This window comes from Rhamphochromis longiceps, linkage group LG12 (genome assembly GCF_057381845.1).
Source record: "Rhamphochromis longiceps isolate RC_006_pf linkage group LG12, R_longiceps_female_GT1.1, whole genome shotgun sequence".
In the NCBI taxonomy this organism is placed as follows: Eukaryota; Metazoa; Chordata; class Actinopteri; order Cichliformes; family Cichlidae; genus Rhamphochromis; species Rhamphochromis longiceps.
The window spans coordinates 44,987,181-45,004,844 of NC_140568.1; the positions used below are offsets into that span (position 1 = coordinate 44,987,181).

The 17,664-nt window shown below is 43.3% G+C and overlaps 1 protein-coding gene across 2 annotated transcripts; it reads left to right on the top strand.

The window, feature by feature from the left end:
* The first annotated feature begins 883 nt into the window (after positions 1–883).
* On the top strand, positions 884–15,117 carry LOC146658121 (GTPase IMAP family member 8-like). Of its 2 annotated transcripts, XM_085426539.1 has the most exons (5): positions 884–1,348; positions 1,432–1,469; positions 4,296–4,347; positions 9,820–10,974; positions 11,060–15,117. In XM_085426539.1, the coding sequence occupies exons 3-5, from the start codon at positions 4,329–4,331 to the stop codon at positions 12,619–12,621; spliced, it is 2,736 nt and encodes a 911-aa protein (XP_085282665.1). In that variant the 5' UTR covers positions 884–1,348; positions 1,432–1,469; positions 4,296–4,328; the 3' UTR covers positions 12,622–15,117. The 2 variants fall into 2 exon arrangements, with proteins under 2 accessions (XP_085282665.1, XP_085282666.1); XM_085426540.1 differs by lacking the exon at positions 1,432–1,469 and having other exon boundaries at positions 11,060–15,116.
* Positions 15,118–17,664: the final 2,547 nt, after the last annotated feature.

Sequence of the window (17,664 nt, forward strand, 5' to 3'; positions counted from 1 at the left end):
AAAACAAAACTCAACACCGAACAGAGACGCTGGAAGACAGGCCCACTAGACCATGCCAAACAAACAGCACGTAGAGGACACAACACTACAAAGGCAAACACAGGGCTTAAATACACAGTTGAGTAATCACGGAATGGAAAACAGGAGGGAGACACAGTTCGGAGAAATTAGGGCTAACGAGACGGCTAAGTAAAACTGAATACACTGACATAGGACTGGAACTATCAAAATAAAACAGGAAACAATTTACAAAGACAGATTTGACAGAAAATATAACCCATAATACAAAATCAAACCAGCACAAGTCAAGAATCAGAACATAAATCATAATCTAGAAAACCACCAAAATATAAGAAACAGAAACAGAAAAAAGCAGACGTGTTGGGTAACATACTGAAGATTTGTCACCTAGTATAAATTGTTACATTTTGGGAGTGAGAACGTGTTGAGTAATGACAGTAAAGTCTTTGAACCAAAACTAACAGCCCCCACTGATACACATGATACGTCATAACCCTGATTCCAAAGCAATAACCATGGAATCTGATTCTTCACCTACGCTCTAGTGTTCAGTCAGTCACCCTGCTGTTCAAAAATTATGTTCAGTATTTACAAATCACACTTGTGGTGTCTAATAGACTCCAATTTGTTCATCAAGATTGAGAGTCATCTTGAGAAAAAGTTAAGCTGAAGAGAAAAAGCAGGAGCAACAGTAACAGGCACGCACACTCACATTTTTGTTGTGACGATCTTTGTCTCGCACTTTTATTTGTAACCGTCGTTCCTAACACAGCAGGCTGGAACAGGCCCTGCATTCCTTTGCTTTCTGACAGATTAGCTGTAGTCTGTGGAGTTATTAACTTTCATGCTCTCGGCTTCTCACACAACCACAATGCACGCTGCATTAAAGTGACAGAGGGCAAATATATTCTTTTAAACTTTAAACAACGAACATCAGACCGACAACACATCAGGATGTCGTACAGAACATCGGTGCAACCAGACGACAAACATGAAGGCGCACCGATGCAGATGTTTTGTCATCTGTTCTGCATGGATCCAGCCTCTGAACGTCGACACAAATCTGTACAAATATACAAATATAAGGCATAAATTTGTGTCGAGTAGACTCACCCCACCCAAACACCAGCACACAGAGTATGGGTGGGTGGTTGTTCCCACCCAATCAAAAGTGAAGAAAAGAAGGCTCAGAGAAAACATGAGCAGTGTTTCTAACTTCTGATTGGGTGGGCAGCGTTAAGCCCGCCTTCATACCGTCGTCAGAGGTGAAACCAAACAAAGAAGCAGGCGCCATGTCTCACCTGTGAACTGGGAGGACGACAAACAGGTAAAGCACAAATTTATCTGCTGTTTTTTCTGAACAGTGAAACTCATCACTAAATGTTTTTTCATGCTTTGGATTCTCTGCAGGTCTGCTGCACCTTTGTTAGCTGTGTTTGTGCTGTGAGGTGCGTCGTGATTCTTTGTTAATGATAGTTTCACTTTGATCGTTACTGCCTTTAATATACTTTTGATTTTTCCTCATTTACATCTTTTCTTTATGGCTGCAGAGAGTGAACCTGTGTGATATGATGCAGAACTATAATTGCTAATATTTGTTTTGTGCTTTTATCAAATTACTGCACAGAATGAGCAGAAACATGAAACTTGGGTTATTTGTTATATAACCTATGATGACATCAATGATTTCCTCTGAGTAGACAGAAAGATTGCATATAAACTGGAGGGTGAGACAGTTGAGTGAAGAGGAATATTTTAATATTTTATCTATATGAAACTTTTAATCTCTCTACTGAAACTGCTACAACTCCCCCCTCACACACACACACACACACACACACACACACACACACGCACACACACACGCACACGCACACACACACACGCACACACACACGCACACGCACACGCGCACGCGCACACGCACACGCACACACACACACACACACACACACACGCACACACACACACACACACACACACACACACAGACACACAGACACACACAGACACACCTTTTTTGCAGCTGCTCACCTGTACCCAGCGGGCTGGAACAGGTCCTGGTATTCTCTTTGTTGCAGATGTACCGCCCACACTCAGATCGTGTTTCACTTACTGGAGTTTTTAGACTCTCGTGATCTCATCTAATCATCGTTCTCAGAAGCGTTTGCTAAATTAATCCTTGTAGTAAGATGTGAATGTGATTATGATCCAGGTGATGTGGTCTATAGTTGGTCGTTTCTGTCCGACTGTTTGGAATAATCTTAGTCCAATTATGCACTTGAATGCAGCACACATGAGTGGATCAAATGGATCCATCATAATATTCTTTAATTAAAACTCATTCAAGTAATATCTTCTTGTGCACAGTAGGCTTCCTGAAAGCATAAATGATCTCTGAGGTTGAGAACGTGAAATAAATCATCCATGTGTATAAAACACTTCTACATGTGTTCAGACTGAGGTCCCCTGATTCTTCAATCTGGTTGATCAGTCTTGGCCTTTAAAAAGACTTCAATTTCACTTACCGTATTTTCACGACCATAAGGCGCACTTAAAAGTCTTAGATTTTCTTCAAAAAGTGCGGCGCGCCCTATGTGTTGTAAGGAGGACGTAGTAGAGAACACCATGAGAACGTTAAAGGGTGAAGTGTGGGCTTTGATCGTATATACCGGGACAATTGCACATACCTGTATAAAAGGACAGGTATGTGCATTATGCAGGACATCGTTGTTTTAACAACCCTGAAAATGGCAAAGAGACACGCTTACGAAGCACAGTTTAAACTGAAGGCCATCAGCTACGCGGAGGAACATGGAAATCGAGCAGCGGCGAGAGAATTTAAGATTAACGAATCGATGGTTCGCAAATGGAGGAAGCTGGAAAACAAGCTCCGGCAGGTCAAGAAAACGCAGCTGAGTTTCCGCGGACATAAGGCGAGGTGGCTCGAGTTGGAGGAAAGACTCGAGCGGTGGATCATCGAGCAAAGAGCGAGCGGGAGAAGCGTTTCGACGGTCACCATTCGGTGAGTCACACTGTGGAGAAGAAGGGGACCAGCACGGTAGCGATACGCACAACGGGGTATGAAAAGTCTTCTTTTACTGTTGTGCTTGGCTGCCATGCTAATGGACAGAAACTGCCGCCTATGGTGATTTTTAAGCGAAAGACTTTGCCTAAAGAGAAGTTTCCAGCAGAAATCATCATTAAGGCAAATGAAAAGGGCTGGATGGATGAGGAAATGATGAAAGAGTGGCTGAGGGAGGTGTATGTAAGGAGACCAGGTGGTTTTTTCCACGCATCACCATCGCTGTTGATCTGTGACTCTATGCGTGCCCATCTCACAGCCGATGTGAAAAAACTTGTGAAGCAAATGAACTGTGAGCTTGCTGTCATTCCGGGAGGCCTGACAAAGGAACTCCAACCGCTGGACATCGGTGTGAACCGCCCGTTCAAAGTAAGGCTGTGAGCGGCCTGGGAGCGATGGATGACCGATGGAGACCACAGTTTCAGTAAGAGTGGAAGGCAGCGCCGGGCGAGTTACGCCACAATTTGCCAATGGATTGTAGATGCTTGGGCTAACATGTCTGCTGGCACTGTTGTTCGAGCTTTCGCAAAAGCCGGCATCGTTTCCGAGGAGCCGCACGGCACGGAAAGTGACTCTGACAGTGAAGACAGTGAACCTGGCATGTTTGATGGAGATTTAGCGCAGCTGTTCAATTCAGACACAGAGGATGAGGACTTCGATGGCACACATAACTGAGACTTCGCCTTTTAGCACAGTGCGCCTTATGGTCGTGAAAATACGGTATTAATGGTGAAAGATATGATCCCTCTTTCAGCCGTTACTCATGATGTGGGCGACCGTGGCTCAAGAGTTGGCAGTTCGTCTTGTAATCGGAAGGTTGTCGGTTTAAGCCGGGGCTCGACCCGACGGTCTCGGTCGTTGTGTCCTTGGGCAAGACGCTTCACCCGTTGCCTACTGGTGGTGGTCAGAGGGCCCGGTGACGCCAGTGGCCCCAGGGCAGCTGTGGCTACAATGTAGCTGCCATCATCTGTGTGTGAATGACTGAATGTAGCATAAAGCACTTTGGGGTCCTCGGGGACTAAGTAAAGCGCTATACAAATACTATTTACCATGGCTAAATGTAACTTGTGTTACACTCTTTTTTTCTGTGTTCCATTCGAACCATTCATGCTTACAGCCCCTTTGTCCACCTACCATCACATGTGGTGTGACTCAAAGAACCTAAAATACTTTTTTTTTTTCCTTCCAGTTCATCCCCAGGTCTTTTCAGAAAATCGACATCATGGCAACCAAAACAGCTGGTGAGTCCACTCACATGTTATTGATCAGCAGTGAGGATTTTGCACTCACACCGTCCACAGAGAGTAGATTTAGAGAGTAACTGTAACATCTGTTCAGGTATTGGAAGTGAAAGCACACAACAAACAGGTGCAGCAGTAGGGTGGAGCAGGATCCAACTGCCATGATCACACTGTGCTGCTGGTTTTAGGAGCAACGTTGGCTGATAAACATATCCAACATGCTCACAGTACATGTCGCCCTGTTCTGCCAACAACAACAACTTACAAGATAATCCAGTGTAACACTATCTGTACTTACCAAAGGTTTAATGCTTGGAAATCAGGATTGTTGACCTTCACTAAGCATCAGTATCAACAGTTTGACCACGATGCCTAGGCCCAAAAATCACACAGTTGGAATCAGGTTGCAAGAATTGAAATGTGTCCCAAATATCTGGATCCCATCAGAGGCTAGTTTCATAAAGGAGATTGGCAATAGAATAGAATAAAATAGAATAGAATAATCCTTTAATGGTCCCACAGGGCGGAATTTGGTTCTAACAGCAGCAAAAAAAAACCACACACATACAAACAAAACAGGACACAGTACAGAAACACACAAACTATATTAAAAAATATATTAGCTCAGTAGGTAGAGTGGTCCATGATTCCATGATCGGAGGTTCGGGGGTTCGATTCCCCTGAACAGCTACCCTGAGGTACCCCTGAGCAAGGTACAATCCCTACACACTGCTCCCCGGGCGCCCAATCGCTGCCCACTGCTTCACTGAGTGAATGGGTTAAATGCAGAGAGGAATTTCCCCACGGGGATCAATAAAGTACTCTTTCTTTCTTTCTTAAGCAGAATCAGCATACTTTATTAATCCCTGAGGTAATTATGTGGGTTGCAGTTGCTCCAGTACAGTAACAGAAACAGACTAGACTATTTAACAATACAATATGTTAAATATTGCTGCTGTTTTAATTCCCCGCAGATGTTGGGTCAAACATCGCACTGCTGCTCAGCACTGTCGCGTGTTTAACTCCTCCACTGCTGAGCAGTTTTCAACAGTTTAGTTAAAACTAAAACTTTAAAATCCCGGAGTGTTCATGCACACAGACTGAGAACCTGAGCTCATGGTTTTATTCCACTTGTCGGACTGCTTTGGACACTGTGGCTCCATTAAAAACCAGACTGCCTAAAACTAAATCCAAGTCCTGGCTGAACAGCACAACCCGAGCTGTCAGAAAACACTTATCTGACATTATTCTGTCAAACTGTCACAACCCGCTTGTTTTATTTAAAACCATTAACTCTGTTCTTGGTGCACCACATACTGAATGTATCGAGCCCTCGTCTGCAGCCTGTGAAATTTTTTTCCCCTTTTTATTGAGGTCTCCTCCACCAGGGCTCACATGTCTCCTTGTGCTCGTGACCTCTCAGTCACTTTAAAGAAGACTGTTGGTTGTTTTAAGCTTGCAGGGCAAATGATGCCGTCCCTCCTCGACTCTTAAAAGAGGTGTTACCTACAGTTGGGCCTTTGGTTCTTGAGCTGGTAAACCAGTTTGATGTCAGGTGTAGTCCCTAAAGATTTGCAACATGCAGTAGTCAAACCCCTGATTAAAAACCCTGCTCTTGATCCTACAGTTCTTGTAAATTACAGGCCTATCTCCAAATTACATTTTCTTTCCAAAATTCTTCAAAAGATGGTTCACAGCCAATTAATGACCTTCCTGGAAAAGCAAAATGTTTTAGAGGTTTTCCAATCTGGTTTTAAATCCTTTCATACAGTGGGGCAAAAAAGTATTTAGTCAGCCACCGATTGTGCAAGTTCCCCCACTTAAAATGATGACAGAGGTCAGTAATTTGCACCAGAGGTACACTTCAACTGTGAGAGACAGAATGTGAAAAAAAAAAAAAAAATCCATGAATCCACATGGTAGGATTTGTAAAGAATTTATTCGTAAATTAGGGTGGAAAATAAGTATTTGGTCAATAACAAAAATACAACTCAATACTTTGTAACATAACCTTTGTTGGCAATAACAGAGGTCAAACGTTTACTATAGGTCTTTACCAGGTTTGCACACACAGTAGCTGGTATTTTGGCCCATTCCTCCATGCAGATCTTCTCGAGAGCAGTGATGTTTTGGGGCTGTCGCCGAGCAACACGGACTTTCAACTCCCGCCACAGATTTTCTATGGGGTTGAGGTCTGGAGACTGGCTAGGCCACTCCAGGACTTTCAAATGCTTCTTACGGAGCCACTCCTTTGTTGCCCGGGCGGTGTGTTTTGGATCATTGTCATGTTGGAAGACCCAGCCTCGTTTCATCTTCAAAGTTCTCACTGATGGAAGGAGGTTTTGGCTCAAAATCTCACGATACATGGCCCCATTCATTCTGTCCTTAACACGGATCAGTCGTCCTGTCCCCTTGGCAGAAAAACAGCCCCATAGCATGATGTTTCCACCCCCATGCTTCACAGTAGGTATGGTGTTCTTGGGATGCAACTCAGTATTCTTCTTCCTCCAAACACGACGAGTTGAGTTTATACCAAAAAGTTCTACTTTGGTTTCATCTGACCACATGACATTCTCCCAATCCTCTGCTGTATCATCCATGTGCTCTCTGGCAAACTTCAGACGGGCCTGGACATGCACTGGCTTCAGCAGCGGAACACGTCTGGCACTGCGGGATTTGATTCCCTGCCGTTGTAGTGTGTTACTGATGGTGACCTTTGTTACTTTGGTCCCAGCTCTCTGCAGGTCATTCACCAGGTCCCCCCGTGTGGTTCTGGGATCTTTGCTCACCGTTCTCATGATCATTTTGACCCCACGGGATGAGATCTTGCGTGGAGCCCCAGATCGAGGGAGATTATCAGTGGTCTTGTATGTCTTCCATTTTCTGATGATTGCTCCCACAGTTGATTTTTTCACACCAAGCTGCTTGCCTATTGTAGATTCACTCTTCCCAGTCTGGTGCAGGTCTACAATACTTTTCCTGGTGTCCTTCGAAAGCTCTTTGGTCTTGGCCATGGCGGAGTTTGGAGTCTGACTGTTTGAGGCTGTGGACAGGTGTCTTTTATACAGATGATGAGTTCAAACAGGTGCCATTCATACAGGTAACGAGTGGGGGACAGAAAAGCTTCTTACAGAAGACGTTACAGGTCTGTGAGAGCCAGAGATTTTCCTTGTTTGAGGTGACCAAATACTTATTTTCCACCCTAATTTACGAATAAATTCTTTACAAATCCTACCATGTGGATTCATGGATTTTTTTTTCACATTCTGTCTCTCACAGTTGAAGTGTACCTCTGGTGCAAATTACTGACCTCTGTCATCATTTTAAGTGGGGGAACTTGCACAATCGGTGGCTGACTAAATACTTTTTTGCCCCACTGTAGCTCTGAATCAGCACTTTTAAAGGTTTTGGGTGGGCATTAGGGGCACAGCACTGGAGTGGTTCAGGTCCTACTTGGAGGGGCGAACATGTGTCGTCCTCCGCTCCTCTCTTGTGTGGTGTCCCACAGGGCTCAGTTCTAGGCCCCCTCCTCTTATCTTTATACTGCTTCCTCTTGGTTCTATACTGAGAAAACACGGCATTGCATTTCAATCAATCAATCAATCAATCAAGGCTTTATTCGCCACATGCAGGTTGCCCTGCAGTGAAATGGGACCCCCCCACACACACACCCCACACCCCCCCACACTCTACACACACAACACAGACATTACACATAAATGTCCACAGCACAACATTATGGACGTGACAAGCCGCAGGGTTGGGTAGGGGGTGAGGAGTAGTCCGAAGCAAACACAGCGGCCATCCTTTTCCCTTTTATGCTGATGACTGTCAGATCTATGTCCCTCTAAAGGAAAAAGGCACATACTCCACACAGCCATTACTTCAGTGTCTTGATGACATTAAGGCTTGGATGTCTGTTAACTTTTTAAAATTCAATGATAAAAAGACAGAGGTGATGTGTTTTGGTAGCCCCACTGAGACCCCAATGTGTATTTAGATACCTTGGCCCAATATGTTAAACGAGCTGTCACAAACCTGGGGGTGAAAGTGGACTGTGATCTGAAGCTTGACAGATAGATTAACTCAGCTAACTAAAATAAAGCCAATTCTTTCACAGCAGCACTTTGAGACAGTGATCCACGCCTTTGTTAGCGCTAAGTTGGATTACTGTAATGCACTTTATATTGGGGTCAGCGCATCATATATTACCCATCTACAGAGGGTGCAAAATGCTGCAGCTCATCTTTTAACTGGCACTTGAACGTTTCAGCACATTTCCCCTAATTTAGCTTCACTTCACTGGCTGCCCATTCATTTTAGGATTCATTTTAAAATTGTTTTATTTCCTTTTAAAGCTCTCCATGGCCTAGCACGATCTCATCTCTCTGGGCTGCTACAGCTTTACACACCTATCCACTCTGTCAGGTCAGCTGATCAGCTGCGCCTGAATGTACCCAGGACTGGACGTAAACTTAGAGGAGATCGTGCTTTTGCTGTAGCAGCTCCAGAACTGTGGACCGATCTGGAGCAGACTCCCCATACTCCATGTTCACAAAACACATCTAGACTGGTTTTGCAAACTCCCATGCACCTTGAAGTGTCCTCTAGAGGGTAAAGAGCTGGTCCAGTGCTCATAATTTGCGTTTAAGCTGATGATTCATTAACTAAATTCCAACTTTATCCCAACTCTATACTGTCTAGTGTAAAGACAGTATAAACAGTTTAGTATCAGTGTAGAGGATGGACATCAGTCAAGAAAATCTACTGAAGCTCATATTAAAGATTTTTGTGAGTTGTGATATTTTTCCCTCTTAGGGTTTCCCCACCCGCCAATATAACCCTTGACTGTACTCATTTCACTGTTACCATTTACAAGAGGCAACAGAAAATAGTTATTTTTTTAAAGCTATCATTCAATGCAGTTGTCCGAGATAACAGATTCAAACTGAGTACATTCATTAGAATTTAGATTTATGCACTAACATTATTTCATTGTTATATTAGTATAGCACAAGGTTCAGTTACCTTTGTATGAAAATTGTTCATAGAAATGTTCTTCAACAAGTTACTTTTTACTTTCTTACACTGAGTACATTTCAGAGCCTGTACTTTTGGACTTTTACTTGAGTAAAGAAGTTGCTTCATTTCTTCTACTTAAGTAAAGAAAGTTTGCATCTTTGCCACCTCTGTCCAACAATATCAGGCCAGTGCCTTTAAAACCTGCCCAGAAGCCTATCCTCCTTAATAGAGGGCTGACATGGCTGTTCAAACTTAGCCCGGCCCGTCATCAAGAAACCATATTTGAAAGTGAAACTGCCAGCGCTATCACTAAGCAACCTGTTTTAAGACAAAGTTATAAGTGATTATTTCTCAAGTGATATGATTAACAATTGCAAACTATGTAATGGAATGTGACGTAAATATGTGTTTCATAATTTTTGATGTAAAATAACTTTTTTCTAATTGCAGCACGTGAACTCAGGATAATGCTGTTTGGAAAAAGTAATGACAAGAAATCAGCGCTGGAAAAGCTCCTCGTTGGGAAAAAAGAGTCTAAAGGTTTTGGAGGAAAGCAATCTGGTGCTGCCTCTGGAGAGAGGAACAGGAAACCTCCCACAGTTGTAAAAACACCCAACATCTTCAGTCTGCCTGTGAATGAGCTGTTTAAAGTGATGAAGAGCTGTGTGAGTCTCTGTCCTCCTGGACCAAACGTTCTGCTGCTGTTAGTCAAACCTTCTGATTTCACTGAGGAGAACAGACAGACTCTGAATTTGGTCCTGAGCTTGTTTGGTCAAGATGCTTTTAATCACTCCATTGTCATCCGAACGCATAACGAGGAAGGGAATAACTCAGTGGATAAACTCATTGAAGAATCCAAACAAAGGCAGCAGTTCATTAACTTTGACAGGAAAGAGTCCTTCTCAGATTCCTCAGAGTTGATGGAAGAAATGAATGAGATAGTGAGTAAAAACTGGGGAAAATATCTAATGTTAAAAGAAGAGGCTAAACCCAATCTGAAGTCCAGTCTGAACCTGGTTCTGTTTGGGAGGAGAGGAGCAGGGAAGACGTCAGCAGCCAAGGCCATTTTAGGTCAGACTGAGCTTCATTCAGCCTCCAACTCATCAGAGTGTGTTAAACATCAGGGAGAGGTGTGTGGACGTTGGGTTTCCCTGGTGGAGCTGCCTGCCTTGTATGGAAAACCTCAGGAGGCAGTGATGGAGGAATCACTCAGGTGTATCTCCCTCTGTGATCCTGAGGGTGTCCATGCCTTCATCCTGGTCCTACCTGTGGCTCCCCTCACTGATGAAGACAAGGGAGAGTTAGAGACCATCCAGGATGCATTCGGCTCTCGAGTCAATGACTTCACCATGATTCTGTTCACTGTCAAGTCAGATCCGACAGATCCAACTGTTTTAAGCTTTCTAAAGGAAGACAAGGACATCCAGGAGCTCTGTGAGAGCTGTGGAGGAAGATCAGTTGTTCTCAACATCAAGAAAAAACAGCAGATCCCAGAGATGTTTGAGATTGTGGACAAAATTAGTCAGCCTACAGGACAACTGTGCTGTTATACAACTGCAACATTTTTACACGCACAAATGGAGAAAGTCTTAAAACTTGTCACTGGTAAGTAATTTAGATTTTCTATTTCCAATGACCCACTGAGTCCTGATCTAACTCTAAGTTAAATGCAACTGTTTTCATGTTTTAGGTGGTGAAGTTGGAGAACAGGACTCAGACTGTCTCAGGATTGTGCTGATTGGGAAGACCGGCTGTGGAAAGAGCTCTACAGGAAACACCATTTTAGGAAGAGATGAGTTTAAAGCTGAATCAAGTCAAATATCAGTCACACAATGTTGTAGGAAAGTACACGGTGAGGTGGACGGTCGTCCCGTTCTTGTGGTCGACACTCCTGGTCTGTTTGACACAAGTTTGTCCAATGAGGAGGTTCTAGAAGAGCTGGTGAAATGTGTCAGTCTCCTGGCTCCAGGACCGCATGTCTTCCTGTTGGTGATTCATATCGGCAGATTCACAGCAGAGGAGAAGGAGACACTGAAACTCATCAAGCAATTCTTTGGGAAGAATTCTGAAAAGTTCACCATCGTTCTTTTAACCAGAGGTGATGAACTGGAGCGTAGCAGATTGTCCTCAGAGGACTACATCAAAAACAACTGTGATCCTTCCTTTAAGAAGCTGATCTCTGACTGTGGAGGAAGATACCATGTGTTCAATAACAATGACAAACAAAATAAAAAACAAGTCAGTGATCTGATAGCAAAGATTGACACCACGATGAAGAACAATGGAAGGCGCTGCTTTACCAACAAGATGCTGCAAGAGGCTGAAACTGCGATAAGGAAGGAGATGCAGAAGATTTTAAAGGAGAAGGAAGAAGAGATGCAGAAAGAAAAGGAAGAAATTGAAAGAAGATATAAAAAAGAAATGGAGGCCATGGAGAAAAGAATTGATGAAGAAAGAGAAAAGGAGAGAATACAGAGAGAAAAAGAACTCGAAAAAATGAGAAATAAAATTAGAGAAGAAGAAGAGAAGAGAAAGCAGGAACAGGAACTCAGGGAAAAGGAGAAAAGGGAAAAGGAAGCTGAAGAAGAAAGACGCCGACAAGAGTTTGAAACAGAACTTGAAAAGCTGGACAAACAAATTCAGTCAGAAAAAGAGGCAAAAGAAAATGTGGACAGAAAACTGGAAGAAGCCAGAGAAGAGATGAGAAGAAAACAAGAGGAGTGGGAGAAAGAACAGAAGGAATGGTGGGACAAACAACGACAAGACGAAGACAAAAGACGAGAGGAAGAGAAAGAAAAAATGGAAAAACTACAGGAAGATTATAACGAAAAGCTGGAATGTGAAAAAACCAATAAAGAAGAGGATCAAAGAAGAAGAGAAGAGGAAATAAAAGGATTGGAGGAAATTCATAAGAAAACTCTGGATGATCTAAAGAAGAAACATGAACAGGAAGCCAGAAAGAAAGCTGAAGAGTTCAACCAAGCCCAGAAGAAACACATGGATGAATTAGCAAAACAGAGGGAAGAACATAAGAAGGAAATGTACGACTTAGTGAGACGTGTGACCAAAAAGACTGAAAATTTGAATAGGATCAAGAATTTAATGCAAAAACATGAAAAACAAATGAAGAATCAAACTAATGAGGAGGACATAGAAGACCTCCAGGAAAAACAAAAAGATCAACTAAATGAGTTGATGAAAAACATTTTGGGAGAAGAGCTCAGCAGCTCATCAGCCTGCAGCATTTTATGAAATGAAACGTCAGATGTTCTTCTCTTTCTGTCATTTAGAAGTAGCACAGAAACTGATTAGTGATCATCAGTCTCAGCAATGTCATCATTAAACTACAGGTCATTACACCAACATTAAATATGCTTCTGACTGGTAAAACTAATTCATCTCATGTATAGTAATTAGCTGTTGTTACATGTTACATGCACTTCTGTGTTCCTGAGTTCTAACATTGATTTACTTTTAACCGTCCACTCAGGCTGCTCTGTGGTTTTAGTTCGACTTGATTTGACCTCTGCTTTCGATACGGTTGATCACCACATTTTATTATCGAGGCTAGAACATGCTGTTGGTCTCAAAGGCATAGTCCTATCTTAGTTTAAATCAGATCTCTCAGAGAGGACTTTCTCCGTTGCTATGGGACAATACTTTTCCTCTTCTGCCCATATCTACTGTGGTGTGCCCCAGGGGCCTGTTCTTGGTCCTACTTTGTTCTTCCTGTATATGCTGCCTTTGGACTCTACTTTCGAAAAATATTAACGTCTCTTTCCACTTCAATGAACTCACCCGAAACTCTGGCTGATTGGGACCCACACCCAGTTTCACACCTTGGCTCAGGCGATTAGAGGATCATCAGGGGTCCTTTTGTCCCTCTGTGGGGGGAAACTCCCACTAGGTTTATATCTGGGACTCTCCACCATTTGACCTTAGAACTGAAGAAGCTTCTCGGATGAGAGGTAAAACGTCTTCAAGTAACTTAAAGAAGTCCAGACGCTTTTCTTTTCAAGCTCCTTTGACTGTTCACTTTACAAACACGTCAGATCAGATACAAGGAGCTGAATTCACGACACAAAGAGAAAAAAAGTGGCTCGTTTATTTCACTGAAATGTCATGTGACCAACTCAAAACGGTTCTCTGTCATTTGTTTGGCCCCCACGTGATGGTGTGTGTGCCCGATGACACCAGGGCCTGCTTCTAATGAGACGACCTGTGGTGTCCTCCCAGGTCTGGACAAGGCATCACTGAGTTCCTGGACAGTCTGAGGTCCAACCTGATGGTGTCAGGTGGACAGAAACATAATGAGGTGCTCTGTTGGATTTAGGTCAGGCGAGCTTTGTGGCCAGTCAGTGATATTCATTTATCCTCCAGGAAGTGCCTGCAAACTCTGTCCACATGAGGCCGGGCGTTAGTGTGCACCAACGTAGAGTCTGCAGTTAGTGGAGGATTTCATCTCCGTACCTAATGGCAGTCAGGGTGGTGGTATCTAGCCTGTAGAGATCTGTCTGTACTTCCCTCCATGGATTTGCCTCCCAGACCATCACTGAGCCACCAAATCACTGATACAGAATCATGTTACACAGATCGTGTATGTCGATCACTCTCCTTCAAACATCTGCATCAGTGCAGGCTGATGTCTGATATCTGGCTGTCATCTGACTGTTGTTCCTCCTCTGCCTGTTCATTTTCTCATTAAAATAAACATTAATAATCATTCGTCCACTGTCACTTGAACGCAGCATGCATTTGTGATCTCGTGAGAAGCTGAGAGTGTGAAGACGATCTGTTTGTCCGAGGCGACCGACTCTGCGCGCACAAAGATCGCAGGGCCTGTTCTGGCCTGCTGCTGTTTGCAGCTGCAGTAGCACCAACGCAGGAAGAGTCTGACGATCAGAAACATTCATCAGGACAACAGTCAGATTAAAACAGCTGAACCAGTTTCATCAGGTGAACGAGCTACGTGGAAGTTTTTTGGGTCATTATCCATCTGCACTGTAACACTGGCTCCACCATGTTGGTCACATGACGTGGTTTCCTTCAGATCATTGGCTGTTTCTCTCCTCCCGTCAGTCCGGTACTATCGAACCTTGGCTTCATGTGTTTGTCACACCTTTGGTCTGTTGTCTGAGTGTATCTGCTTCTGTTGTCATAAACATGACTAAACTGCCAGTCAGTCAACTGTCCAATTACTTTTGACACTCTGAAAATGCTCGGCTTTGTTTTTTAAACATGAATAAAAACTTTGGTTTAAAATCCTCTGCGGTGACGAGCAGAGTCATCAACACAGTGTCGTTATTCAGATACTAACAAACTTATCTGTCTCTGTAAACACCTGAGATATCACAGAATGAAGCTTTGAGTCGTAGCAGCACTCGGACCTGTGGAGCAGATGGCTGAGCTGATGTGCTCGAACACGTCTGAACGCTACGTGTAGATAACATGCAGGGACTTGAAGCAGGGCAGACATTTAGAAGGTGAAAGTACAAACATGTGGCCGCGCTGTGTGTAAATATGTCAATAAAAACAGAGCTCAATTTTCTCATAAATAAATATTTTGTTCATTTATTCTCTAAACTGTTTAAACTGGAAAATGCACCATCGTAAGAAAAATATGAGCGCAAACCTTGACACGCCTGGACCGTCTACTCGTGTCGTTTCTCCATCACCCTGGTGGTGGCCTCTGACGTAAAGAGACAAAAACGACAGCTTGTAAAATAATAAACGTCAGCGTGCGTCTAGGAGCTCAGAGATAACGTAGACACTCGGCAGATATGTGCGGAAAAGCTTTTTCATTGACAGCCTTCGTTTTCAGCAGGACTGCGTAGCAGACGAGTCCAGGTGCCAGCTGCAGCCTCCAGCTGCTGTCTGAAACTGAGAAACTCGATATTTCAAAATTGAGCCGGCTTCACCTCTCAGCGGCTGATTCACCTCATCGACAACCTTTTCTGCCTCCTGCGTTCGTTGGCTCGCTGTGCTTAAAAAACATCATCTTCTGAGAAGAAGTTTTGTGGAGCTCAAAAGAGAAATACAATCATTTTACTCAGATCTAAAAACATTTATTGACCAAAACAACTTTAATGTGAATCCTTGGAAGTAAAACGATTCTGTTTCTGATCGTACACGACTGCTTCCTGTTCTCAAATGTAAATGAAGTACACATCTGTGTGGGGTCAAAGCTGTGTGCTCAGAGGAGACGATGAGGCTGAACGGACCAATCGGGATGGAGGCGACGACTCAGGTCGAGCCCTGCCCCCTGGTGGTCATTTGGTGGCATCAGCTGGTTAAGCTGCAGATTAAAAAGCATGTTTGAGATAAACCGAAGCACGAGGTGAGTCGACACAGAGCTGCGGCTTTAACGTCATTCACGGACACGTTTAAACACGTCAACCTGACAGGAAGCTTTTTTTCAATTTCTAGTACTTTAAAAATATTAAATATTTTCTGATATTTTAAAATATTTTAAAAACTATTTAAAAAAATATGGTTGTTGTAATACTTCTGGAATAATTTAGTGGGGATAGTACAGATACAAGAAATTAAAGGTTTTCAGTACTAATTGTAAGACTAATGAAATGAATCAGTGTTGTTGGTATTATGCAGCGTCCACAGTCACATGATTTGATGGATGTGCAGGTTGTGTTTGACGTGTCAGCTGTTTTATACTCAAACCTATTGTAACATAATTACACATTTACAGCTGTTAAAGTCCTCTGATGTACAATAAAACAAACCTTACTTTAGAATAAAACAGTTAAAACTTATAAACCTGTTTAATGTTACGATGACCAAAGCAGCGCTGCTGGTTTCAGCTTCACTTTTCATCTACAAGCCTAAAAGTTCATTTAAAACCAAAAACTTAGTGTTGAAAAACAAAGATTCGATTATTTAAACAGGTTACAAGTTTGTCCTTCTTGCTCGGCAGTAAATATTTTTACAACTTGAGATCACGTCATGGAGCAGTGACTCCATCACATTCAGCTGTTTTGTGCAGTAACTTTAAGAAGATGTTTAAATGTTTACTTTCAAACGCTGAAAAGCATCTTTGGGCGTCGATCTGAAGCCTCGACCAGCGCGTCACTGAGCCGTGTGGATCCTGATCCAGCAGGGAGACCTTCCCTCTGCTGTGGCCTGTTCTAAGCAGCCCGATGTGAACCTTCAAATTTTACCCAGAATGCACTTTGTGAAGTTTTCTCCGGTGAATCAAATCGATCAAACAGCGATGCTCGTTCCTAGGGATGGTATCGTTTAGGTTTTATCCGATACCGGTGCCAAACCGGTACTTTTGAAACGGTGCCGGTGCTTAAAGAATGGAGAACACAAAATTGGTCCAAAAACTTCTCATGTTCAGCTGGTTTTTGTAAAAAGATAACAATGTTAGCCTTTTCTGCAGCTATGGGGCATATATGGTATCACTCTTGGCTGGAAGCAGTGCTTAAACAATGGAAAAAACACAAACTTTGTCCTAAACCTCTCATGTTCAGCTGTTTTCCACTTTTTCTTTGGTCATTTTAGCCTTTTTGGCCAGGGTGAAGGGAGTATCTGCCATCAAACAAGAAGACAGCCGCATGTAGCTATGATGATGTTTGCTAGTTCACCTTACATGCATTAATGTAATAACGTGGTTGGCCTACTCAACGTAAATTAGCTACTCACGCAGAGAAGAACGGCTGCTGCTGCATCATCATCCTCATCATTTCTGCTACACTGGCAGGGCTAGGGGCCAGGACTCTCCTCTTCGGGTTTTTGGGGGATGTTGCATAACAGCCAACCCACCCGCAGTAGATGTGCACAGTGTGAGGTCTCGCAGCAAGCTATCAAATACGGCGCATTTCTGGGCTTTTAAAAAAAACGCTATGTGTTTCATCGGATTCTTGGTGTTACCTCCTTTGACAGTATCACAGTATCAGCTTAAAGCACTTGTTGCTGCTGAGTTTGCATCTTTTGCTGTGAAGTACAGCCAGACTTTGACCGCTTCGCCTTGGGCATTTTTAATCTGTAGCTCTGCTCTAAAAGAACGCACGTACCTGGCCCCGCCTACTATCCTCGGAAACGTAAAATGATTGGCTAGAAGTGTATCACAGCTCAGGAAAAAAAAGCACCGAAATGTGCGCTGCTTTTCGGTCTGGTTACTACCGTTTATGTCAGAACCGATGCCATGACACCGGTACCCATCCCTACTCATTCCTGCTCGGGTGTCGGGGGTCAGGGTTAACGCCTCCACGTAGCCGGAGAACCTGCAGCTGTTACATCAGCTGAGTTTACTGTACAAATAAATCAATCAGCTGA

Bases quoted from the DNA above. Each gene is read 5' to 3' on its own strand.
- LOC146658121 (XM_085426539.1), top strand. The intron at 10,975-11,059 runs GTAAGTAATTTA...TTCATGTTTTAG, and splicing joins AGTCTTAAAACTTGTCACTG to GTGGTGAAGTTGGAGAACAG.